Source organism: Magnolia sinica, chromosome 10 (assembly GCF_029962835.1).
Source record: "Magnolia sinica isolate HGM2019 chromosome 10, MsV1, whole genome shotgun sequence".
In the NCBI taxonomy this organism is placed as follows: domain Eukaryota; kingdom Viridiplantae; phylum Streptophyta; class Magnoliopsida; order Magnoliales; family Magnoliaceae; genus Magnolia; species Magnolia sinica.
The window spans coordinates 84,732,573-84,760,301 of NC_080582.1; the positions used below are offsets into that span (position 1 = coordinate 84,732,573).

A 27,729-nucleotide genomic window follows, 5' to 3' on the forward strand; every position below is an offset into this window, starting at 1 on the left:
TAAATGTTTTTAATTTATTATTTTTAAAATTATAAACTTTATATCCCACTCTATCAATCTTTTTTTTGTTGTTATTTATGGTCCCATTCTATGGGTCTTTCAACTAAGTGGGCCACACCTCATAAAGGGTCTGTTTTCTTTTTGGAAGTATCCTTTACTTTTGGCCCAGTAGATCAATCACTCAACCAGGCTGGCAACAACTTAGAAAAGAAAAGAAAAATTAGGCCCACTAGATCAATCTATCAGATGTTTTCTATCTTTTCCAGCTCGCTGAATCAATCACTCTGGCAACCCTGTCTTTTGTTATTATTATTATGATTTTTTAGCCTGCTAGATCAATCTCACAGACGAGGTGTTATAAACCTGCCGGTGGTGTGGGCCCGGCCCTGACCTGAGGCCGGAAGGGCTTGGCTCTGTGACATAAAAATTGATTGGGCCTACTCAATCCAGCCCGAAATTAATCAGATCTATTTCCCATGCCAATGTTCTTATACATCTGTTGATCAGGTGGGCCACACATGCAAAAGGAAAATAACATTTAGAAAAAAAAAAGATGCATGTGTTATCTAACTAATGATTATAAGATAGACAACATGTTCTCTGGAAGTCGCCGGTCTGGGCTGGGCTAAAACGACTCAAGCCCAAGCTCGGTCAGAAAGGGCCACACATGCTAGACCCAGGCCTTGTCTATAGGCTGGGCTAATAGGTCCAAGACCTGGTCCAAAAGTGGAAGAGTGCAAAGATAAGAAACCTCAATCTGCCAAAGTATCACATTACTCCTCTCCTTTTATATCACCGTAATGGTGGACAACACTTGTGGGGCCCATCATATTATATATGTAAAGTCCCATCCGTCCATCAGGTTTCGCAAGACTGATAAATTCATACTTTTGTGTCCCGCATAAGTTTTGTATCTTTTCTTCGTCTTATGAGTTAGTTACACCTGATTGAGAGGTTTGATGAAATATGCAGGCCCCACACAAAAACTATGGTTGGCATTGCATGCCTGTCGTTGCTCCATTTGGTGCGGCCCATCTAAAAAATTATGGATCTTGATCATTTTTGACCTTAGAGACTAATATCAAGGATTGAACCATACGTACAGTTTAAATTTTAAAAAACAACATGGTGGCCCCTTCAGAATTCCATATGGCAGGATTTAATTGGTTTATGTGGCACCAATGAATCCATGCAAGGCATGTTTGAAAGTTGTTTGGTTGATAAATTCATTAGGTCCATTCATTTTACTGGCTTATATTAAGACATAAGAAAAAAAAAATGAAATTGATACAAAGCATGTATGAAAGTTGTTTGGTTGATAAATTCAATAAACCTATTCATTTTAATCACTCATGTTAGGACATGAGAAAAATATATATATTTATATGAAATTGATACAAAACTTAAGTAGGAACGGTGGGGAATGAAATGACTACGGATGAAATCTTCTTGAGCACACCTTAATGTTTAGGCGCCATCTAAACTGTTCATAAGATATTCCGGTTGGGATGAACAGAAAACGTAGAAATATTAACATGGTACAAAACTTTCATGCGCACCGTACTGAATATTTCATCAGTGTGCATTTAATCCCTATAATTTCCTGTTGTGTGGCCCGCTAGAGTTTTGGATCAACCTCATTTTTAGTCTCATGTCCTAATATAAGCCGCCAAAAGGTCATACACACGTCCTAATATAAGTTGGCAAAAGGTCATACACACGTAGATGATGGAAAACACAAAATATTAGCATGATGTAAAATCTTTGTAGCCAGGTTTTCAGTGGTATATGTTTGATTTTCAATGTTCCATGTGGTGTGGCTCACTTGAGCTTTGGATCTGCTTCAATTTTGGGCACGGATTGAGTATTACCACCACCAGTATCTATCTAGAGTAGGATGGTCCTGTTAGGAGCTTGTGTCGCCTATCATTATATATGTGTTTTTTCTAAGCCGTACATATTTTGATAGGTCATTTTAGGGTATGATCACAAGGAGGTAGGTGGAAAGCTTGAGTGGACCATATCATAGAAAGTAGGGGTGACAATGATGCTTATCATTGAAACATTCCTAGGCTCACATGATGTTTATTTGCCATATAACCAATTCAAAAGGTCACATAAATATGGATGAGGGGAAAACATAAATATAACTACTAAGAGGTTTTCTACATGAATTCAATCCCATTGTTTCCTACAGTGTGGTTTTAAGTTTAGATTAACTTTAAACACATGCATCGCTCTAGCCTAAATAGTTTACTCACCACAAGGAGCAGGTTGTGTAGGGGTGTACGTTGAGTCGAACTGAGTTGAGCTGGCCTCAACTTGAACTCGACTTGGCTCGGTCCTCGAGCCTAACTGGTGAGCTCGGCTAGGTTCGGTCAGCAGCTAGGGTTGTTGGAGCCGAGTTTCAGCCAAGATTGAGTCGAGTTCGCCTGTGAAGCATTTTCACAAACACATGGACCGCACCTTCAAAATTCCACTTTATGTAAAACAGTTGCAATGGTTTTATAGGTATTTTATCAAACACCTTATAAGCAACATAAAAATCAAGAAAAAAAAGGATATTTGTTTCATATACATACCTTCCTTGCCACCAGCCACACTACATTGAATCATTTCATCAAACACTTGGTGAGCAACATCAATATCAAAGTAACCAAGTCATTGAATTGGTTCAATCCAAGTTCGATTCGAGTTGGGTTCTATCCAAGTCGAGTCAAGCTGGGGCTAGCTCGAACTTGGCTCGAACTCATTTTCGACCCCAAAAAATCAGCTCAACTCGGCTCGAACTCAACTTCGAACCGAGTTGAATCGAGCTTTTTCGAGTCGAGTCAAGCGAGCTAACTGCTTGTTTGTGTACACCGCTAAGGCTGTACACTGAGTAAGTGTATTAAGTGAACTATGTGGATTGTAACACCTCAAAATTTCATTATTTTGGATTGCCAAAATTATTTTTTTAAAAAATAAAAAATTATAACTAGCCACGTCGTCACTTACTGACCCTTGACGCTCAAGGTGAGCTTATACACGGCTCGTACCGATACAGAATCGTACAAATAAGATTAATCGACTGTGGAAAACCAATAAATCCAACCGATCACTTAAAACACTCAGATTTATAGCTCAATTGGCAGACTGAGTGGAGATACCTCGTTTCAACACTTGAGGTCTTGGTATCGATCCCTAGCGGGGGTGGCCAACATGGAGTATGTGTACTAACATGGGTGTGTACTAACAAACTAACCCAAAAAAAAAAAATTGATCACTTAAACATCAAGTTTAACCTCATGATTTGTTCACATAGGGCCCAAATCTAACCGACCTACCACTAACTACTCAAACAACCGTAACTAAATTAAAGATCTACCCAAATCCGAGTCAGCTATGGCTCAGACCTTAATTAATAAACCAAATCAACCCAGTTATTCTTTGTCTAAAACCGACTGTTTAGAGTGATCATGACCGAATCACCATTTTCGCTAAATTTGAATAGGTTACACTGTAGACTTAGTTAATCCAGACCTTAACAATTACGCCCAAGAAATTTTCCTACCCAAATTATTCCAAAAATGTCTCGATTACCCAAACAAGCTCTAAATTGCTCATTAGTGGACCACTAGCTCCAAAATTATATAGTAATGTCCATCTCACTGGGCTTGTGGTCCATCGCGAACAATGAACTCAAACAACGCCTTGAAATGGACAGTTTGCACTGTCAAGCTGGCACTTGTCAGGCGCAACTCTCCAAGTCAATGGCTTAAAAATCTGAAATTTAAAACAATTAGCCTTGCTACTTACGACAATAAATTAGGATATTTCAGCCGTTGGATTTCATCCAAATTTGCACCAAATTTTGAAGATATTTCTCTGCACTCATCCGCTAAATTTGACCCTTGATAAAAAAACAGTGACCGTTGATCGTAAATCGAACCCTTACAATAAAACTCCACGTCCGTTTGCTGTCAAACTTTGCACAGCCCTTCATCGAGTCATGGGGCACCTATCCCATAAATTAGATGGGCCAAGGGACCACTAAGGCAGCCCCGAAAGCCATAAGTGAGCCCCAAAGGGTCACTTGAGGAAGTTATTAGCACCCAAGGCCAATTGGACAAAAGTCCAAGCTATAAAAGCCTTCAAATCTCTCTCTCCCTCACTCACACAACAATTTCTAGTAGCTGAGAGAGAGAGAGGAGAGAGAAGAGAGAGAGAGAAAAAGGGGCTGTGAGAGAGGAGAGCTAGGAACTTGGGAATTCCACTCTTCTACCTCCATCATTCGTTGGGAACTACGATCCTATCGCCATAAAGACGAGGTGTGGCTAATCTAAGGTAACAATCATGACTTCTCCTCCATTTCTCTTACGTTAGGGTTGCATGCATGCGTCTTAACATGCGTTTCCTTGGCGCAAGGCCTAGACACATCGAATTTGCAAACCCGGCGCCGTTAGAGCAACCGTAATGACTTCCGGTCAACAATAGGTACAGATCATGATCTTTATGTGGCCAATTATCAATCCTATGATGAAGTTAATGATTGTGATTGCTGAAATTGTTGTGCATGTGTGATTTGTAGGAATTTCGTTAATGAATTCTTCTTGTAATTTGCCTAAACATGCATGTGGAAATCAATGCTCAATTCCAAATCAAATAGACTAGGTTGAATTGAACATTGCCTTCCTCCCTTAATTTTCCTTCTTTTCATGAATGATTGAAGTTAGATCATCCCTAAATTTGATTGAACTTGGAAATTGTGCTGCATGCATCATATTTTACTCAAGTGTTTGTTGTTTGTTGCATGTATGATTGAATTTCCTGCAAATAAGAGTAACATGTGATCCTTTCTTTATTATTAAAAAATCTAACCCTGTATGCATGCATGTCTAGTTACTGCCATTAGGAGTAGTTTGCATTCCCTTTTTAGTACCTTGCAAGCTATGCCATGATTAAACGCATGCTTCTTATTACTCACCTTCCTATGCATTCAATATTTTTTTACCTCACATGAATTGTTATGTTAGTTGTAATATGTCCTGCATGTTCGTTAAAATGCCCAATAGATTAGAATTTCCTAATTTGTTGCATATATCTGTTCCTATAGATGCATAGTAGATTTATTAGTGTTATCGAATGACCGAAACTATTTAGTTAATTGGGTTGGCCAGTAAAATCAGAAAGATTCGCAAGGATAGTCTCATTGGATCTGCTGCCTTGAGCCAATCCAACCGATCCAGGCTGAAGACGGACAATCGACAATAGTTGGACTATGCGGAATGCTTGCACCCAGTGTCAGTTGTGTTGTACTTCACCCGAGTAAGCCGAATTAGTCCATCAGTTGGCCAACCATGTATGGTCACACCTGCCTGAATCTGAAGCACCTCATACCTTTGAGAGGCCACCATTAACCATTAATAATACGATCCCCAAGACTCATGAGCCAGACATGGTGGAATGGGACACCATGTCCGAGCTGTTGGCCTACGCTGAGGTGACTAGCCTCCTTGTAGTGACCAGTGAGCAACCAAGTCTTATGAGCTGGGCATGGTGGAATGGGATACTGTGTCCGTGTTGTCAGCCTACACTGGGGTGACGAACCTCCCCGTAGTGACCAGCGAGTACGGGGGGTGATAGGTCCTTGTTCGAATGGCCCCCATTAAATTACCTGGCAGATGGTTCCGTGTCAAAGCACCGTTCGAACGACCTAGGCATGAACGAAATTGGGTGATGAGCCCTTTTTCTTATGGTGATTTAGTTATGTGGTAAGCCCACACCTTGAAACTGAGTGATCATACTCGGTGTTTTGGTGACGACCCATACCGAGTTGATCCTCAAACTTTTAGATATCATGCCCCACCTTTGGAATTATTGATTTATGAGACAAATGGATGATACCTAAATTTAAATTAAATATTGCAGGCTCAGAGCTGCTACGGCCGCCCTGGGCTAAGTGATCTAGGTTGATAAAATGGAGGTGTTCTAGATTCTCCAATTTCTGGATGAATGGACTTAATTAAATACTCGTCTAACATGAATATTCACGCATTTCATTAGTTAGGTTGACGACTCGGCAGCTGATGTCGCATTGAGGGAGTGTTTATCATTTGTGATCGTAAGATGGAGTCGCTTGAGAGAATGTTGTTGGTGAGGGCATGCATCATTACATAATACATGCACATGCATTAATAAGAGTAGTTAGGTATTGATGTTTGTATGCTTTTCATTAATCTTGCATTTAGAATTGATATTTTATATAACTCATTACTAAGGGCACCCACTGAGTTGATCACTCACTCCCACTTTGGGACGGTGTTTTAAAACACTAACCAGATCATTCTTTAGATGCAAGTGTCGCGAAGCGACGGGGTGAGCATATATGAGAAAGAGGAGCTTTTCTACTTTCAGCTTTTGGACGGATCCCCATAGACCGCACAAGATTAGAGATGGGCTGTTGGGGCAAGGGGATAGTTTCGGACCATTTTTGGACTTTACATTTTGTATATTTTGTCAGGCGTCGCCTCGTGCGTCCCGTACGATATTTCTTTGTTGGATATGCACTTACTTAGCCGTGTTTTATTTCAATAGCTTAGTTGTGGTTTGTGATTTAAGATCCATTTGATCATTTTATTGCTCATTTCATTTGATTTATATCCAAAATTATTAACTCTTAAAATATAAGTGACACTCAGGAACTTGGGAGTCGAGTATTGCTCGACTCCAAAAAATTCAATACTCCACTCTCGAAAATCCGGGGTGTTATAGAATCCCACCGTGATTTACGTATTTCATCCGCTCCGTCTATCAATTTTATTAGATCATTTTAGGGCTTGATTCCAAAATGAAGCTCAAGTGAACGACGCCATAAGAAAGAGTGTGCATTGAAAGTCTTAAGTTGAAAATTTCTTGGGAGCGACAAAGTGTTGGATCAACCTGGTATTTGTAATTTCCCTTGATTCATGATGGCAAATAAACATCACTGTGGGCCCTGGGAAGGTTCAACGGTGGAAATCATTATTCCCATGGTTTCCTATAGTGTGGTCCACTTGAGCTTTGGAGATGCTTCAATTTTCAGCTCAACCCCTAAGATGAGCTGGATGGACGGCGTGGATCAACCACATACATTCACGGTGGGCCCAAGTAACTCACTGCACAATCCGCTTCCTCCCGCTACACGCCCCCTATATAAGGGTTACTGTCCCCAAGCAGCAGCACCAGCGGCACCACTACCAGCAGAAAAAACAATTTCATCCATTCTCTCAAATGGCTGATGAAGCGAACAAAACGGTACACTCTCTCTCTCTCTCTCTCTCTCTCTCTCTATTTCTAGGTCTGGATGTTTGAATCCGCAAGTGACTGTACGGTAATCTGATACTATCCAATGACTGGGCGGGAATCCCGGCATGCGTTTCAGAATGGGGATTGGCTCCAGTGCCCCGTAGGGTTTTCATGCATTGCTTCACATTTATCATCCATGGATTAGATCTTGTCCGTTCATTTGATAGGTCATGTATTGGATGGGCCATGATCCGAAATTCACGCAATTTGGACGGTTCTGTTCGTTTGATTCATAGCATACTAATTGGACGCTAGACATAAGTTGGTGTTGTATTCATTAAATTGCTAGGATAGTCCAATTGAAGTGATTATTTATCTGTGGCCGGTCGATGATGGGCCCCGGCAGATTTCTGGTTCTTATCATCATAGATGATATAGAGGTGGAGGCTTGTGAGTGCTGTGCCTCCAGAGGCAGTTGATCAGATCCCTGGAGAACAGGACACTCGCCAGAGTTGAAAATTTGAAAACGCATGTCGGGGTTTGTGTGCCCTTCCCTTGGAGAGTGGTGGGCACCATCATTCTAAATAGGGGTTTCGGAGTTAGACTCTCCTGACTAGTTTTTTTTTTTCGTCCATGTTTCTGTATGGTGACTCATGCAGGTTGAACGATTTTTTAAGCCAATATACTTTAATTATCTGTTTTTATGTCAGTGTGGCCTGGTCCAGTGATCCATACTGTTTATATTATGAGACCCACCATGGATGGGCTATACTGCAAGAATCTCCGAGGCTGGACGATCGTGGGCCTTCTTTCAGTTGAATGTGGACCATTTTGTATTCTTCTTGGCCATCTATTTCAGTTTTACAAATTGAGTGGTTAGTGTTGGCCTATGTAGTGTACTTTTCTTCATGGTCTATCAATGGCAAGGTATTCTGTAACGCTAATGGTGGCCGTAATGGCCACCACTATTACCTTTATGAAATGGGCCATAACAGCTGTTACAGTCTCTTTTTTAATTGGAAAAAAAAAAAACTTGAAAAACTTGTACTTGCCCCGTAACGGCCTTTATGGGGTGTAACGGGGGGCCGTAATGGCGGTTGTGGGTAATTTTTTCCCTAACGGCCGTTATGGCCGTTATGACCCCGTAACATGCAATGGTTGCCACTACTACCTTTACGGAACAGCCTTTACACCCTGTAACAGCCGTTACGGCACACCATGATCAGTGGTGGGGCTCAACGGTGGTCATGTTCACTGAAGGATTCCATGCTTATAAACTTAAAAACCTCAAACTAAGGATCATATAATTCCTCGATCTATGATGCCCGGACAGTCAGATACAATATGTGTACAGTCCAAGATATGAGAGGCTACGGAATGACTCCACATTTCCTGAAACCCGTGACACATACGTGTATGGGTATCTCATCTGACAAATGATTCCATGAGGAAACTATTATGAGCTTATACAATTATGAAAGGATTGATGAAGTTTGAAAATATTGACACTGAATTTTTTATTACTGTCTTGGAAGAATATATATTTCACAATTGTTTGAATGGAAATATATAGAATCTATTCTACGAAGGAAAGCTAAAAATAAGCCTAACTATTATAGAAAATTTCTAGCTGTTACACGCAGATGTGCAGCCTAATAATCAGGATAAGATTGATCTTATGCATGATTTGAGGAGTCCGCCATTCTAACAGATGTTCAGCCTAATAATCAGGCTAAGATTGATCTTGTGCTTGATTTGAGGAGTTCTCCGTTATATGCCCCCGCAAGATGGAGCTGCCATCGCCTAAGCCAATCTTGTTTTTGAGAGAATCTGTGTGGTGTTGTGACAATGGTTTTGTTAGTAAATCCGCGAGCTGATCTTGAGTGTTGACGTGATGAACATTGAGAATGCCACGTTGAACCAAATCACGAATAAAATGTAGATCAATCTGAATATGCTTCATCTGAGAATGCTGCATTGGATTAAAACTGAGGTGAGTTGCACCCAAATTATCGCATAACAGTTTCGGTGAATCTTTCATTGGTAACCCGAGTTTTGTGAATAGTGATAGCAGCCACACAGTTTCTGAAGCTGCATTTGCAAGGGATCTATATTCAGTTTCGGTCGATGATCTTGCTACAGCTTGTTGTTTTTTTGAACTCCAAGATATGGGCTTTGATCCAAGAAAGCATACGTATGCGGATGTGGATGCACGATCATCAAAATTGCCCGCCCAATCAGCATCAGAGTATGTTGTGAGAGGAAAACTGGAAATTTTTTTGATGTGGATGCCATGAAAGATTGTTTGCTTCAAGTAGCGGAGGAGTCTCTTTGCAGCTGCCCAATGAGTTACTGTGGGGCTGTGCATAAACTGTGAGAAACAAATGTCCGGACGGGTGAGAGACAAATATTGAAGACCGCCAATGACACTTCGAAACTCGGTACTATCAAAAGATGTTGTACCATCAACCAACTTTAGAGTTGTGCTTGTGGACAGCGGAGTAGAAACTTCCTTAGCACCTATCATGTTGGTTTTAGAGAGGAGGTCCCGAATATATTTGTGTTGTGAGAGGAAGAGACTAGATGTAGTAGAAATGACTTCCATACCCAAGAAAAAGTGAAGGTGGCCCATGTCCTTTAAAGAGAATCGAACTCCAAGTTGGTCAATGATCTGAGACACAAATTGCGTGTCATTGCCAGTGATAACTAGATCATCCACATATACCAATAAATAGCACAAAACAGAATTGTGGCGATATATAAACAAAGAGGAGTTAGCTTTCGAATTTTGAAAACCAAGATTCATGATTGCCAATCTTAGCGCCTAGTACCAGGCTCGAGGAGCCTGTTCGAGGCCATAGATGGCCTTATTTAACCTGCAAACATGGTTAGGTTTCGAGGCATCTTTGAATCGCGGGGGCTGGACCATATATACAGTTTCAGTCAACTCTCCATGCAGAAATGCATTGTTGACATCAAGTTGTCTTAAAAGCCATCCTTGCATAACAACAACTATCAAAACAGTGCGAAATGTAGTGGGCTTCACAACAAGGCTAAATGTTTCCTTGTAGTCAAATCTAGGACATTGATGATACCCTTTAGCGACAGGCCTTGCTTTAAAGCGATCAATAGACCCATCAGCTTTGCGTTTTACACGGAAGACCCATTTGCAACCCACTGGTTTACAGTTATTTGGTGGGGGAACCAGTTCCCATGTACCATGGCGCATGAGCGCAGTGAGTTCTTCTGACATTGCTGTTCTCCAGTGTGTTTCACGGAGTGCTTGGCCCACACAACTTGGTTCAATGGTATTTGGAATGAGATGTTTGGTTGTTGAATGCAATTGTTTGGGTTTATAGATGTTGTTCATCGACCGAGTGGTCATGGAGCGGGTGTGGGTAATTTGTGGTGCAGGTAAGTCGCAGGGAACATATGTTGAATCAATGTGCAAAGTAGTGTCATGGGGGAAAGGAAGCACATGTGAATTTGATGCAGAAGTAGAAGAAGAGGAAACATAGGCGATACCTAGAGGTGATGCAGAAGTATTATCCCCTGCCGAAGTCACTGGTGGAGGTTGTGGTGGAGACGAGGCGTTGATGAGTGGAGCAGCTGCCTAGGACGACGAAGACTCTGCGTTGTATGCGTGCAAATCCCTCACTCGTGCAATGCAGCTTAAAGAGGAACTCACCTTGATAAAGAAGGGCAATCAGACGGTTCAAGAATACCTGCACACCGTCAAATCTCCTGCAGATGAAATTTTCCTTATTGATCATCCTCTCTTTGAAGATGATCTCACGCTCTACATCCTAAATGGACTGGGAATTGACTTCCGCGAAATCGCAGCCCCCATTTGCGCGTGGGAACGCCCACTCACATTCGAGGAATTACATGACATTCTTGTAGGTCACGATGCCTACTTGCGACGTCTTGAAGCCACATCTCAGCAGTTGGTCGCCTCTGCCAATTACTCCAATCGACGACCTGGTGCCACCTCTTCCTCTGGTGGTTACAACTCTAAGGGCTTCTCAAAACAAAATGGGTTTGGCCATAACAATAGATCTCAACAACAAAACTCTCCTTCCGCCCAGTATTGAAACAATGGTGGCCCACGAGACAATAGGAAAAACAAGCCCACTGGACAGCGCTGTTACACCCCAAAATGCAACCTTTGTGATCAATTGGGTCACATTGCAAAATACTGTCCCCGTGTGCAGTTCTCTGCAGCAACGGCAAACTGTGCCTCAACATCACCAGCCCATGACACAAAATGGCTTATTGACTTGGCAGCATCCCACAATATCACTGGTGATTTGGCTAATTTATCAGTTCATTCTGAATATGATGGTACTGAAGAGGTTGTAATCGGTGATGGTTCAGGTTTGCATGTCTCACACATTGGTTCATTGGTTCTTCACTCACCCACCCGCACCTTTCATTTAAATGACACCCTTTGTGTTCCTCATATACGAAAAAATCTTATTTCCGTCCATCATTTTACATCTCAAAACCATGTTTTTATTGAATTTCATCCTTCTTTTTTTCTTGTTAAGGATCAGACCACGAAGGCGGTTCTACTCAAAGGTGCATGTGAAAATGGAGTTTACACCCTACCGGAGTCAATGGTGAAATCTTCTCCAAAAATGGTTGCAAACGTGCATGAACGGACATCCGTTGATGGGTGGCACAAACGTCTTGGACACCCGTCTCATAAAATTGTTCATCAACTTGTCAACTCTTTTTCTCTTCCAATAATAAAAGAAAAAGTTTCTCAACTATGTACTTCTTGTTCAGTCAATAAAGCACACAAACAACCATTTCGGCCCACTAGTCTTCAAAGTCATGCACCACTTGACTTAATTTATACTGATGTTTGGGGCCCCTCCAATTCTGTTGGCATTGACGGATCCCGCTATTATTTGATTTTGGTTGATCATTTCACAAAATATATTTGGTTCTATCCTATGGAAACAAAATCTGGTGTTAGCACAATATTTCCTCAATTTAAACATCTCGTTGAAACCAGATTTCAATAAAAAATCAAAAGCATTTATTCGGATAATGGTAGTGAATTTGTGGCCTTGAAAAAATATTTTTCTATCCATGGAATAAGCCATTACACCACTGCCTCCCATACACGACAACAAATGGTGTTTCCGAGCGTCGTCACTGCCACTCAGTGGAAACAGGCCTCACACTGTTACATGATGCTTCACTATCCCTGATATATTGGCCCCATGCTTTTTCCACTGCTGCATACCTTATAAATCGCCAACAGAGAACTCCTCAAATCAAGCACAAGATTAATCTTAGCCTGATTATTAGGCTGAACATCTGTTATAAACGGAGGACTCCTCAAATCATGTATAAGATCAATCTTATCCTGATTATTAGGCTGCACATCTACGTGTAACAGCTAGAAATTTTCTGTAACAGAATTTTTAGCTTTCCTTCCTAGAATAGATTCTATATATTTCCATTCAAACAATTGTGAAATATATATTCTTCCAAGACAGCAATAAAAAATTCAGTGTCAATATTTTCAATGTTTGGGATCGAGTTCTCGCAGGAGGAAGGCTCGTTAGATACTATGATGAAGTTTGAAAATATTGACACTGAATTTTTTAATGATGTCTTGGAAGAATATATATTTTGACAATTGTTTGAATGGAAATATATAGAATCTATTCTAAGAAGGAAAGCTAAAAATTCTGTTACAGAAAATTTCTAGCTGTTACACGCAGATGTGCAGCCTAATAATCAGGATAAGATTGATCTTATGCATGATTTGAGGAGTCCTCCGTTTATAACAGATGTTCAGCCTAATAATCAGGCTAAGATTGATCTTGTGCTTGATTTGAGGAGTTCTCCGTTGACGATTTATAAGGTATGCAGCAGTGGAAAAAGCATGGGGCCAATATATCAAGGATAGTGAAGCATCATGTAATAGTGTGAGGCTTGTTTCCACTAAGTGACGGTGACGACGCTCGGAAACACCATTTTGCTGTGGTGTATGGGGGGCAGTGGTGTAATGGCTTATTCCATGGATAGAAAAATATTTTTTGAAGGCCACAAATTCACCACCATTATCCGAATAAACGCTTTTGATTTTTTATTGAAATCTGGTTTCAACGAGATGTTTAAATTGAGGAAATATTGTGCTAACACCAGATTTTGTTTTCATAGGATAGAACCAAATATATTTTGTGAAATGATCAACCAAAATCAAATAATAGCGGGATCTGTCAATGCCAACAGAATTGGAGGGGCCCCAAACATCAGTGTAAATTAAGTCTAAGTGGTGCATGACTTTGAAGACTAGTGGGCCGAAATGGTTGTTTGTGTGCTTTATTGACTGAACAAGAAGTACATAGTTGAGAAACCTTTTCTTTTATTATTGGAAGAGAAAAGGAGTTGACAAGTTGATGAACAATTTTATGAGACGGGTGTCCAAGACGTTTGTGCCACCCATCAACGGATGTCCATTCATGCATGTTTGCAACCATTTTTGGAGAAGGTTTCACCATTGACTCTGGTAGGGTGTAAACTCCATTTTCACATGCACCTTTGCGTAGAACCGCCCCTGTGGTCTGATCCTTAACAAGTAAAAAAGAAGGATGAAATTCAATAAAAACATGGTTTTCAGATGTAAAATGATGGACGGATATAAGATTTTTTCGTATATGAGGAACACAAAGGGTTTCATTTAAATGAAAGGTGCAGGTGGGAGAGTGAAGAACCAATGAACCAATGTGTGAGACATGCAAACCCGAACCATCACCGATTACAACCTCGTCAGTGCCATCATATTCAGAATGAACTGATAAATTAGCCAAATCACCAATGATATTGTGGGATGCTACCGAGTCAATAAGCCATTTTGTGTCATGGGCTGGTGATGTTGAGGCACAGTTTGCCGTTGCTGCAGAGAACTGCACACGGGGACAATATTTTGCAATGTGACCCAATTGATCACAAAGTTGGCATTTTGGGGTGTAACGGCACTGTCCAGTGGGCTTGTTTTTCCTATTGTCTCGTGGGCCACCATTGTTTCGATACTGGGCGGAAGGAGAGTTTTGTTGTTGAAATCCATTGTTACGGCCAAACCCGTTTTGTTTTGAGAAGCCCTTAGAGTTGTGACTGCCAGAGGAAGAGGTGGCACCAGGTTGTCGATTGGAGTAATTGGCAAAGGCGACCAACTGCTGAGATGTGGCTTCAAGACGTCGCAGGTAGGCATCGTGACCTACGAGAAGGTCATGTAATTCCTCGAATGTGAGTGGGCGTTCCCGTGCGCGAATGGGGGCTGCGATTTCGCGGAAGTTAGTTCCTAGTCCATTTAGGATGTAGAGCGTGAGATCATCTTCAGAGATAGGATGATCAATGAGGGAAATTTCATCTGCAAGAGATTTGACGGTGTGCAGGTATTCTTGAACCGTCTGATTGCCCTTCTTTATCAAGGTGAGTTCCTCTTTAAGCTGCATTGCACGAGTGCGGGATTTGCTCGCATACATGGTGTGTAATTTTTGCCATGCTTCTTGGGAGGTTTTGGCAATGGAAATGAATGGTGTTATGGTGGTGGTCGTTGAAGCCAAAATAGCACTGAGGATAAGCTTATCTTGTCTTATCTAATGGGTTCTTTGAAGGATGGAAATAGAGGGATCATTGGGATTGGGACAGGGTTTATCACCAATAACATAATCAAGTAGATTATACCCAATGAGGAGGGCTTCGAACTGGGCACGCCATTGAGGGAAGGTTGAGGGTGTGAGTTTTTCGTTTATCCGGGCAGTAATATTGAGAGCAATAAGAGGGATATCTGTTGGAGATGGTGGGGTTGTGATCGGGGTATAGGTATTTTCAGTGTTTGGGATCGACTTCTCGTGGGAGGAAGGCTCGTTTGATACCATGATGAAGTTTGAAAATATTGACACTGAATTTTTTATTGCTGTCTTGGAAGAATATATATTTCACAATTGTTTGAATGGAAATATATAGAATCTATTCTAGGAAGGAAAGCTAAAAATAAGCCTAACTGTTACAAAAAATTTCTAGCTGTTACACGTAGATGTGCAGCCTAATAATCAAGATAAGATTGATCTTATGCATGATTTGAGGAGTCCTCCATTATAACAGATGTTCAGCCTAATAATCAGGCTAAGATTGATCTTGTGCTTGATTTGAGTTCTCCGTTATAAGGATGTGGTCAAGGGTATGTTTGGATGTCATCCAGATAAGCAGTGCAGGTGGATCCTTTTCTACGGAATAAATAACTATTTCATATCAGGTAGGACTTTGTGCAATCGATATTGATTTTGTGATGAAAACCATATTCCACATAATGTGGTTCGAGTTTTTTATGGCACCCGTAATGCTCAATGGAACTGACAACTGTCAATTCCGATGAAGATCCTTTCCAATTGCTATTGCAGGTACATCGAAATGCACCCCAAACCATATCCTACAAGTACCTATATCAATAGATTATCAGGTTGATACTCCTGCACCAAGTATGTACCAGTCTCTAGTGTCCCAGATGGAGATTGGTTGGGATCATTTACAAGTTTGTTGCTATAGAATGTCTCTTTCTTTCCGTTCTTGCATTTTTCTCATCCAATTTCTTGACTATGTAATATGTTTCAGCAGCTTGAAAAGTCTTTATATGTATACTCCATAAAAACTTTTAAAACTTAATATGATTGCTGCACTCTATTTTCTTCATCAGATTGGCCTTTTTAGAGTTTCCTGCTGCTTACAGCGTTTGTCTAAAAATGCAGGCATTTCTAGAGCTACAGGGCCGCATGATAGAGACCACAGGAAAATTGAAGCAGGTTTGGGCCTGGTTGATTACACAATATGAGGGTATTTTGTGGTGGTTCTGTTGTTTGAAATATGTTCTGAACCTTAGGCTGTGTTGAGGATTGATAAATGAAATGTATATCGAACAACACTAAGTTCAATTGGGAGGAAATGAAAGAAATTAATGATGTTTCCAAATTTTTGTAATGAGGAAGTAGCCTTCAAATTGCAATTATGTTCTTCACAGGTCCAACTTGGAACTTGGAAGTAATGTGACTGCAATTTGAAGCCTTGATGCACTGTCTGAATTGTAAAGAATGAAACAACAACATAGTTATTTCCACGGACTAACAATTGTGATTGAGTCTGTTAGTGCATCCAAACACACCCCTTCTTATATGAATTGCAATCTTTTTCTTTGAAGAAATTGATTATATGTTCTATATGGTTTTGGATAATCCCTTCCATCCTATTTTGTATCTACTTTGCCCATTAGGTAGGACCATTTTAAGCATAATGAGGATTTAAAGTTAGGACAGTTCCAACATTCCTTCTCAAGCTCTGGTCTGTTGAGGATGTACTGCTATCTTATAAACTCTAATCGTGAAGTTCTCTGCTTAAGACTTGTAGCCCCCTCCCACTATCTCTGCTGACACCCAAAATTGGTTTTATGCTTGTAAAGTGGCGGAGAGATAGCTGCCTTATATTTTTGAAAACCTTCAAATGAGCTATGTGTCATCTAAGCTCATCTCCAAGCCTGAAGTCATGCATCCAGGACACTGATGTATATCGCTTATGTCATGACAGAGACTAGCATCTCAGTGCTTTGTGATGCTTTAGGTGATTTTTTTGATAACCTGAGACCAATGTTGAAATGCAGGCTGTCTCCCATTTAGGTGTTGTTGATTTTGTAGAAGTAGAGCTTATGAATGGTTTCGAAATACTGTCCTCTTGGTCCATTTTCATTAGGAGTCAGAGTAGCAAATGGAGAGTCTTCTTTATCATGGCTGGTCATATCATTTTGCTTTTGTGGCGCATTCCATGGATTGGAGTGTTTTGAACACCCAATCATTTGCGTTATGAAAGATGGCCCCAAACAGCTCCACTTTTGTAAAATGAGCAGGCTTCATTCTCATCCTGTTCTGCACTCAGACAGGCACTGAACTAGATGTCCCTTGTCCATTTTATCATGTCTAATGGAATCATTTCTTGTTCAGATTCAGCAGCTACTAAAGTTTTGCCCAAAATTTCTTCCATTCTAAAATTTAGATAACCTCTTATTTTCCCAAACACTCCAACATAGGTATCATACCCATTTCCGGGACTTCAATTTTATGTCTAGAAGATGTATCCATGTAGTACTAGTACCCATGCCATATAGGCCTTTTGTAACATGGATGGTATCAAAGAAGGGTTACATTATGGCTGTGTCGGCTGTTATGAAAAGTAGGGTGAATCAATCCATTATGGAAATTTTTTTTTATACGGGCTGATAAACTCCGTATCGTTACTGTTACGGGGCTGACATGGCCATAGAGGGCCCATTATGAAAGTTTTTATTTTCAATTTTTCTATGCTTTTCCACTTCTTTTTTCATCTCAACGTGTGCGTGCATGCGTGCGTGTGTGCGTGTGTGTGTGGGGCCCTTCACAGCATCGGATACATGTCCAAAACCCACAAAGAATAACAAATTTGGGGCCATATCGTTAGTCAGCAAACTTGCCAATACGCTGGCTGATACTGTGTGTGTGTGGGGCCCTTCACAGCATCGGATACATGTCCAAAACCCACAAAGAATAACAAATTTGGGGCCATATCGTTAGTCAGCAAACTTGCCAATACGCTGGCTGATACTGTTACCTAATACCTAGGTACATGGAAACAAATTGGAGATACCTTGGCTTCTTATAGCTTCCTAAAATCTGGTTGCTTGGGTGGTCATGTGTTGTGGGTCCTAGCTTCAAGTATGGCTTCTTATAGCTTCCTAAAATCTACTGCTATCTTATAAACTCTAATCATGAAGTTCTCTGCTTAAGACTTGTAGCCCCCTCCCACTATCTCTGCTGACACCCAAAATTGGTTTTATGCTTGTAAAGTGGTGGAGAGATAGCTGCCTTATATTTTTGAAAACCTTCAAATGAGCTATGTGTCATCTAAGCTCATCTCCAAGCCTGAAGTCATGCATCCAGGACACTGATGTATATCGCTTATGTCATGACAGAGACTAGCATCTCAGTGCTTTGTGATGCTTTAGGTGATTTTTTTGATAACCTGAGACCAATGTTGAAATGCAGGCTGTCTCCCATTTAGGTGTTGTTGATTTTGTAGAAGTAGAGCTTATGAATGGTTTCGAAATACTGTCCTCTTGGTCCATTTTCATTAGGAGTCAGAGTAGCAAATGGAGAGTCTTCTTTATCATGGCTGGTCATATCATTTTGCTTTTGTGGCGCATTCCATGGATTGGAGTGTTTTGAACACCCAATCATTTGCGTTATGAAAGATGGCCCCAAACAGCTCCACTTTTGTAAAATGAGCAGGCTTCATTCTCATCCTGTTCTGCACTCAGACAGGCACTGAACTAGATGTCCCTTGTCCATTTTATCATGTCTAATGGAATCATTTCTTGTTCAGATTCAGCAGCTACTAAAGTTTTGCCCAAAATTTCTTCCATTCTAAAATTTAGATAACCTCTTATTTTCCCAAACACTCCAACATAGGTATCATACCCATTTCCGGGACTTCAATTTTATGTCTAGAAGATGTATCCATGTAGTACTAGTACCCATGCCATATAGGCCTTTTGTAACATGGATGGTATCAAAGAAGGGTTACATTATGGCTGTGTCGGCTGTTATGAAAAGTAGGGTGAATCAATCCATTATGGAAATTTTTTTTTATACGGGCTGATAAACTCCGTATCGTTACTGTTACGGGGCTGACATGGCCATAGAGGGCCCATTATGAAAGTTTTTATTTTCAATTTTTCTATGCTTTTCCACTTCTTTTTTCATCTCAACGTGTGCGTGCATGCGTGCGTGTGTGCGTGTGTGTGTGGGGCCCTTCACAGCATCGGATACATGTCCAAAACCCACAAAGAATAACAAATTTGGGGCCATATCGTTAGTCAGCAAACTTGCCAATACGCTGGCTGATACTGTGTGTGTGTGGGGCCCTTCACAGCATCGGATACATGTCCAAAACCCACAAAGAATAACAAATTTGGGGCCATATCGTTAGTCAGCAAACTTGCCAATACGCTGGCTGATACTGTTACCTAATACCTAGGTACATGGAAACAAATTGGAGATACCTTGGCTTCTTATAGCTTCCTAAAATCTGGTTGCTTGGGTGGTCATGTGTTGTGGGTCCTAGCTTCAAGTATGGTTCATGATAAGATCAGGCATTCTTGTGGGCCATGGCAAGGCGCACATTCTATGAGCATTATTATGTTTGAAGGCAGTATTTTGTTGAAATCTTAGTTGTAGGAACCTTCTATCCATTCTTGTTTCAGGCTCTTGGTCCTACTATTTGACCTGCAGTTGATCCATAAGATCTTTTGACTCACAAATTCCTTAGATGGTGTACCATATTGACATTTAGTTGAACCCTAATGGGCAGATGCATTCTGCCAAATCTCAACCGGGAAAGAAAAAGTTCCCAAATCTCAACTGGGACAAAAAAAAAAAAAAGGAAGAAGAAGAAGAAAGAAAGGTGCCCAAATATCAGCTTGTATAATAGTGTTGAGGTGGGAATCGTTCTGTTCTTATCACAATTGAGATTTGGGGCAGAAAATAGCAGTGAAATGGAATCCCTGGTTAATCCAATTTCCAATTTCCAATTTCCATGTCACTCCAAATGCAAGGCTGGTGTTTCCTGTCAGCACTGATTTGGTGGTACTTCGAAATGAGACCTTAGCAGATTTAATGTGGTTTCAGTTTCTTGTTTCTTGCACTTTTGGTCGTTCTTAATCCATTGCTTGCTTCTCAGGTGCAAAATCAGATGCGCAATAAAGAAGGAGAAAAGAAACGTGCCTTCCTAACATTAGAGGAATTGCGGCAGTTAGCAGACGACACAAATACATACAAATCTATTGGTAATGAAACGATATTTAATGAAAATATATTTCTTGCTAATTCTGAACTAGAACGGCTACTTATTTTGAAAGAACCCCTACTTTTTTTGTGGGATAGCATCTTAGAAAGAATGGAAAGGAAAATGGTGTCCTGGAAGTGTAATGTCTTGTCTCTGGGGGCGGGATTAACTTGATTAAGGCTTCACTCTCTTGTATGCCAATTTTCTTCCTGTCCTTATTTCTTTGTTCTAAATCTGTTATTTCTAAAATCGACAGGATGCGGAGAAAATTTTGTGGCAAGGGAATGCTGAATCATTCAAGTTCCCTTTGCTCCAATGGAAGGAAGTTTGTATTTCATGTAGTGAAGCAGGGGTGGGTATAAAAATTTGGAATTAATGAATAAGGCCCTGCTAGCTAAGTGGATTTGGATGGGATCGAATCTAACAGCCTTTGGAGACAAGTGGTTGCTGCCAAATATGGTACCTCTGCTTCTGGATGGTGGATGAAAGAGTCCTCTATGTACAAAACCTTGCTAAGTTGACCCCGTGCATTCAAGAGAATGTTTCTTTCTCTTTTGGTGATGGGAATAGAATTAGATTTTGGCTGGATTGATGGTGTGGCACAACTACTTTGGCTGAGGCTTTTCCTTCTTTGTTCTCTATTTGCTCCAACCCTTTTATTCCCGTCAAAGATTGTTTCTTTGATAATGGTAAAGGTGGAATCTGGATCCCTCCTTTCAGAAGAAATTTCTCTGATGAAGAGATTCAGTAGTCTATTGGGCTTCTCTCCCTTTTGCGGGAGATCCATCCCAATCCCAGGTCTGATGATTCCATGGCTTGGAAGCTGTCCAAATCAAGAGTATTCTCTATCAAATCCCTCTACAACTCTCTATCTTCAGACAGGAATTCCTCCTGCTGCCACACTGGTGCGGTTTGGGCCTACAGTCTTCCTCCAAAGGTGGCAGCTTTTGGTTTCTCGCAAGTAGGAACAGAATTCTAACAATCAATAATCTCAAAATGTGAGGGATGATTCTGCCGAATGTGTCCCCTGTGTCTTAAAGATGAAGAACCTGTAGACCATTTACTTATTCACTGTTCCTTCACCTCTGATATTTGATGGAGCGTCCTTCGTCTAGTGGATATTTCATGGGTTATGCCTCCCTTTCTTGATCAACTATTCTGTGCATGGCATTCGGATCGGGGTGGGATGCTTGGAAAGAGAAAGTGGCGCTCTATCCTTTCGGCTGTTCTATGGGTGGTGTGGGCTGAGAGGAATAATCAAATGTTTTGAAATCTTTCTGCTTCTTCGGTTCCTATCTTCGCTAAAGTCCTGATCCTATTTCACAATTGGGCGCCATAGAGTTGTTGGGTGGGTTTTTTATTTTCTTTCTTTCTTTCTTTCTTTTTTCTAGGTCTGTATAGTTTGTCGGGTGGTTTTTGCCGCCCTCTTTCAATAAAATTCTTATCTTTCAAAAAAAAATAAAAAAGAAGCTTTCCACGCATTCCGTTTTAGTTCAACAAATTTTAAAACCTTTAGATTCTAAAGTCTCTCTCCACAGTTCTAGCTTGTTTTTACCCCCTCCCCTGTCTCGTCAATCAAAATTATGTCATCTGCAAACCACACACACCTCGTGACCTCTTCTTGCAACAGCCCTGTTAACTCATCTGTAGCCTATGCAAAAAGATACAGGCTCAATGATGACCACTGGTGTAAGCCTATAGTAATCAGAACTCACTTGCCCTTCACTTGTGGTCCTCACATTTGTTTCCAGCGTCCCTCATACATATCCTTAATCATTTGTCCTCTGCGGACTCTTTTCTTTCCCAACACTCACTAGATTAACTCTTTACAAACCCTATTATATTCTTTCTCTGAGTGAACACAGACCATGGGAAGATCCTTAATCTCCCTATATTTCTCCATCAGCTGTCCAAGTAGGAAAATAACCTCAACGGTTCACCTTCCTAGCATAAATCTAAACTGATTTCTGATACATTCATCTCATGCCTTAACCTTTGCTTGATCACTCTCTCCCAAAGTTGTACGTTCTTTTTCAGGGTACATTTAATTCTTTCCTCTTTCCTTTTCTTGATCACTCTCTCCCACGTAGTATTTTCTTTTTCATGGTGCATTTTATTCTATTCTCTTTCCTTTATCTTGTTCTACATGCATAAGGTGCGCATTGAAGCCATTGTGCCTTCCATTGTGGTAGTGATTCACACTTGGCGTTCGTAGTGTGAGCGTGAACATGAACTGTTGCTCAAGAAACTCAATATTGGCAACCCCAGTGGGATCTGCATTTCCTTTGTGTAACCATATCAGTAGGTCTACAATAAGAAATTCATGGAAGCATGGAAATAACTTGGAAAGGTATAAACTATGTAATGAATGAGAACAAATGAGAAAAGGAATCTTGGGTTGGATCAGCATCATTGTCCAAGCATCCCTACAAAGCAATTTATATAAATGTCAAAAAAGAAAAGCTGAAATTCTGTTACATAGGTCACAACTTAATCACAATCACAAGAATGTTTTCACCACATCACTGCATATCTTACCTCAGGACACCAATATAATCACATTCACGACTATCAGTGAACTGATATATGGATTATGTGGCACTGTTTGGATTTTGTAGTTGCTCTTTTTAATAATGATTTGTATTAGTGGGAACATGATCTGGTCAGGCATATGGCTAAAATCCAACATGATAAACTCCTATTTATGGAACATGACACGTGAACACAAATGCTTGTTTGATTATTGTAATTGATTTAATTAAATGATCTTAGTACATTAATTTATTTAATGTGGCTGTGCTTTATGGAAAGATCTTAAAATCACATCTAATATCAATGTTTCCGCTGCTTACAGGGAAAGCGTGAGTCCCAGATCTCCCTCTCTGCGATTGGAGCAACCCCACTGAAAGAGATTCAATCTATTTTTATTTTTTAAAAAAATCAATTTAAATGGGACAATTATTCATAATTTGATTAGAATTTATTTCTTTTCTTCATGGCTAGGTTTGTTTTGGAGCCAAAATCGGTCCTTGTGAATGAGCAGGAGCAGAAGCTGAAGGATAGTGAGGCTGCTATAGCTTCATTGCTGGTATCTTTCTTTCTTGGGTTTTGGATCCCATGCAGGTTGATTACTGTTAGTAAATGGTATCCAATCTACAAACAATTGGTTGTAGATTGGATACCAGTTAGAAGCCACCTCTGAGATGGCCTTCAGCCCAAAAATTCATGGTGATTAGAAGTTTAGAACTTTGCTAAGTCCACAGGCATGTACAAGGTAGCCCATCTACACACCTCCATGCATGTCATCGTGGCATATAGTACAAGATCCAAGCCATCCATTATGTGGGTACCACTGTCAAGATGTCTTGCCCAAAAGTCAGGCCAGTCCCCCTGTCCGTTCACTTGCATTCACAGAAGTGAATGACTGAGAAAAACTGGCAAAGTTTTGCTAGGCTATTTGCTTGTTTCTAACTTTTTGGCCCACCTGAAAAGCCAACCACCTTGATTTTTGGGTCAGATCATTTTCACGTTCAGATCCATCTCTGATGGGAGGCTTGGGTCTTGCTCTCGTATGTCGAACTTCCACACGTAGTGGTGTTTAGATCAGCTGCGCTGGACACACATGCTGACTTGGCAAACCTCAATAGTTCATAATCCATACAATCCATCGCCTATTTTAAATGGTCAAGAAAAGTAGTCTATAGTTTGAAAGGTTGGATTTTGGAAACATTCAATGGTTGCATTATTCTAGCATAATCATTGTTGGCCTGTTTGAGTAGGCTGATATCTTTTATTTCATCATAAATATGTAGAAGGCTGTGTTTGGCTGCGTTGAATATAATGAAATATCATGATATTTTGCACCATTTTCAAAATATTGGCGATATTATTGGTATTACCACCCTAGCTTTACAGATAGTACTGGAAAACTGGAAAATTTCTAGTATCACCAATATTATCGTGTGTATTGCTGATATATTGATATGGCATTATATTGCCATGACTCCATTATAAAAAGTCCCTAATGTCCGTGATATTGGTGATATTGTCACCAACAAGGATATCTTCTGGAAGAAAAAGAAAAAAAACTGTAAATCCTGGAAAATCGAGAAAAATCCCAATCGCCCTCACCCCCCCAAAAAAAGTGGGGAAAATGGGTTCCTTTTGAGAGTTTTTTTGAGGAATTGGGTTTAGGGTGGGTTTCGACCAGTCCTCTTCAGTTTGCTTTTCAAAAATCGGATTTCGGAGAGATTTAGCACTCAAAAGTGGAAGTGAGCTGGAAGTTCCATGGTGAGAAAATTTGCCTAGTTGTGGATGTATTGCTAATATTTTATTACTTGCATTGTATGACATTTGAATAATATGAACTCATTTTGATTAATATTGCACTGGTTTTTTTATGACAACATGTTTTTTTTTTTTTTGAAACAGACAACAACACATGCTTTAGGTCCGTATTAAATGGAGACTTATCATGTATGGTTGTTTTTTGCAATATTTTGATTTTTAAATATGTAGATGTGTCTTTGAGGGCCCGTTTGGATACAAGCAAATAAGTTACCTTTTCTACTTACAGCAGTAGATAAGATAAGTCACTTATTTCAGTTTAGTTTGGTTTATGATTAGTTATTAGTAACTTTTTTACTTAAAATTACTAAATCACTTCAGTTAATGTTTTTAGCTTTTCTACTTTTCACAAGTTGCTGAGGAGAGGTATTAGGAGAGATGAAAGGAAGGAGAAGCGGATAAGTATGTTGTTTACCAAACATACTTACCTACTTAATAAGTGGAAACCAAGATAAGCTACTTGAGGCATAAGTAGCTTATCTTAAGTAACTTACAATACAAATGCCCCCTTAACATCTCTTAAAGTTCTTCTGAAATTTTTTACCTTTTTTCTCCATGTATCTCCAATGTTTCCCTTGGTGATTTTTTTTTCCTTCTTCTGGGTATTGGCCATAATGGTACATGTTTATGTACCCCTGCTCACCAATGCATGTAACAATACCGATACCTCGACACTGTTTTGCACCAAAGTAGGGTGTGTTTGGTTGCCCCACATTTCATGACATATCATGAAAATTTGCACCAAATTAGACTGATTAATCAAGAAATATCATGCAACCAAACCACCCTTTGATTAATCATGAAATATCATGAGACTGATTAATCATGAAAGATCATGATATTTGTTGGAGCAATGAACCACAACCTGAGAGAACATTCTTCTTCTTTTGATAGGGATTCAAAATACAACTAACAATCTTTCGGAAAAAAAAAAAAAACATCAAACAATCTTTATGAAATATGATCTCTATTATGTAAATGTTGTTAACTAAAATGAGATGAACTCATTTTTAGTGGCACCCAAACATGCCCTAAGGGTTGCAGATGGTCTGTTCTGGGTCTGGCCTGCATCCAACGCGCTTTGGTTTGTGTTAAAGCTGAGCCTAGAGGCTTGCGGCTTAAGAGTACCAGATGGACATATGCCCGAACCATCTTCTTCTCATCCCACTTGACTGACCATCCAATTTTTTGATTGTGCTCCCATGGCAGACATCGAAAGAGTATTTGGAGAAGCAAATGACAGAGGTAGAGAACAATCTTAGAGAGTTACTACAGCAAGATCCAGGAATCGCCCATCAGATAATGTCCATGTCTGTTGTGTAAATTTTTCTTTCCAAAGGATTGCTGTCTTTCTTTATTTAATATTTTGGGAATTTCCCTAATCCTTATGTTAGTAGGAAGATTTTCCATACAATTCAGGACAAAATCATCCATGCTTTTGGTATATTATCTTAGTGGGTTAATTGCATTTGCCTCCCCTAAGTTGTATTGCAATTACACATGCCCTCCCTCTATTTTGCATTCTTGTAGATACTTTACCTCTTTTTCACAGATTCATTACAGATTCTCCCATACCAGTGACTGCCGTCTATTAGCAACACTGTAGTTGAGCAGATGACCGTTTTACCCCTATCTCATACTGCCAGTTAGTTTAGATGTGTGTGGGGCCCACCGTGGTGTGTGCCATATGACCTGTACAACTCGGTCACCCCACTTGAAAATGGGACACCACAAAAAGCATGGTGGTTCTACCCATGTGAATTTGGAGGTTTTGGGTGTTTGTTCATTGATTTTTATGATGTGGCCCACCCAATGCCTGGCTTTCTCAATGTGGAATTTTCATGGTGGTGCGCCCTGTGGAATGGATTGGGTTGGATGCCACTCATACACCACAGAGGGCCCTGCACTAGTCAATGCCTTTGGACCTGTTGGTGGGCATTTTCATCATTTGGTGCGGATTTCTCCAACTCCTAGAGGAGTTAATGGAGGGGGTATCTGTAATTACAAAAAACAGTGGGGATGTATGTGTTAATTAATCATATAATTGTCATATAAATGGAGGAAGTAGCTACAGTTATATTTACGTATAGCTTATTAGTTGTTCTGTTTCCTTCTTCTTCTTTTTTCCCCAATTCTCTCAAAATTCGGACAGATCGGATAACATTTCTGCTGGCACGTGACACGTGTATGGTGGCGAGGACAGACCATCTTGCAGGCATCAGATACATACAAACCAAAAGAAACGTTGCACTGAGGACTGATTGCTTGAGTTATATGAACGAATGATCTCCTACAACCATAGCATTCTAAGTTTGCCATGCTACTGTATTTTCCGCCCTTGATCACATGTAAGAAAAAACTGAGTCGTGCAATCGGGGGGCCGCATCATGATGAACACCTGGTGTGGAGACCAGGCCAATCTACTCATCAGGTCAGCCACCCCTCTGATTTGGGTCAGTGCGTCAACCTGAATGAGTAGATCACCCGGATTTTCACACCAAGTGAACTTCATGATGGAGGCCCCCCTTTTGCATGACTGAGAAGTCTTACACGTGACATGTTTGGCAGGCAAACCATGTAGCGTGGTAAGCTTAGAAGCTTAGCGTGCTATAACTATGTGATATGGAAAACCATCAACGTCCTATAGAAATGTAGAAATGGACAGCTCTTAATTCGAAAATAATTTTGCTGTTTGTTTGGATTTTATATATATATATATATTTCATTTTATAAAACCTTGTAGAAGGATTTCAAAGGAGATAAATTGGGATCTTTGACTCTCTCTCTTTTTCTTTTTGTCTTTTTTCTACTACATCAAAATTCGTTTAAACACCATTCCTGGACAGAAATTGAAAATGCATATGCTGTATTTACTTTTGGAAATGAAGTTGGATTACTTGGAAATCATTTTCATTTCTTAATAAGTAGAGATGGGCCGCAGCATCTGTTGTATACTTGGGCCTCTAGGTTCACTCATCCTCATCCAGACCTTTCTCTGGCCGTTCTGAAAATTTGCTCAGATCGGAATATCCTAGCTTTTCAATCTATGGTGGCTTTTCTATTGAATATGGACTCGACCGTTCATTTTCTGGCTGCCCAGAAAAGATTAATGGGGGTAATTTTTGGGAATGATCCATTGTTCGGTGGGCCACGTTAGATTAATGATCCCTAATCACTGAAAAGTAATGTAATTGTACAAACCTAGTCCAAGCTGACTTAAATGTGTAAATG

The 27,729-nt window shown here is 40.2% G+C and overlaps 1 protein-coding gene across 2 annotated transcripts; it reads left to right on the top strand.

Moving 5' to 3' along the window:
* Positions 1-7,132: 7,132 nt before the first annotated feature.
* LOC131217248 (prefoldin subunit 1) lies at positions 7,133-27,204 on the top strand. 2 transcript variants are annotated; one of them, XM_058212104.1, is made up of 6 exons: positions 7,133-7,275; positions 16,038-16,091; positions 20,047-20,152; positions 23,006-23,012; positions 23,155-23,239; positions 25,708-26,012. In XM_058212104.1, the coding sequence occupies exons 1-6, from the start codon at positions 7,252-7,254 to the stop codon at positions 25,819-25,821; spliced, it is 390 nt and encodes a 129-aa protein (XP_058068087.1). In that variant the 5' UTR covers positions 7,133-7,251; the 3' UTR covers positions 25,822-26,012. The 2 variants fall into 2 exon arrangements, 1 of the variants encoding a protein (XP_058068087.1); XR_009157238.1 differs by adding an exon at positions 26,651-27,204 and having other exon boundaries at positions 7,134-7,275; positions 23,006-23,239; positions 25,708-25,808.
* The last annotated feature ends 525 nt before the right edge of the window (positions 27,205-27,729 follow it).

Bases quoted from the DNA above. Each gene is read 5' to 3' on its own strand.
- LOC131217248 (XM_058212104.1), top strand. From the start codon at position 7,252: ATGGCTGATGAAGCGAACAAAACG. The intron at 7,276-16,037 runs GTACACTCTCTC...CTAAAAATGCAG, and splicing joins CTGATGAAGCGAACAAAACG to GCATTTCTAGAGCTACAGGG. The intron at 16,092-20,046 runs GTTTGGGCCTGG...CTTGCTTCTCAG, and splicing joins CCACAGGAAAATTGAAGCAG to GTGCAAAATCAGATGCGCAA.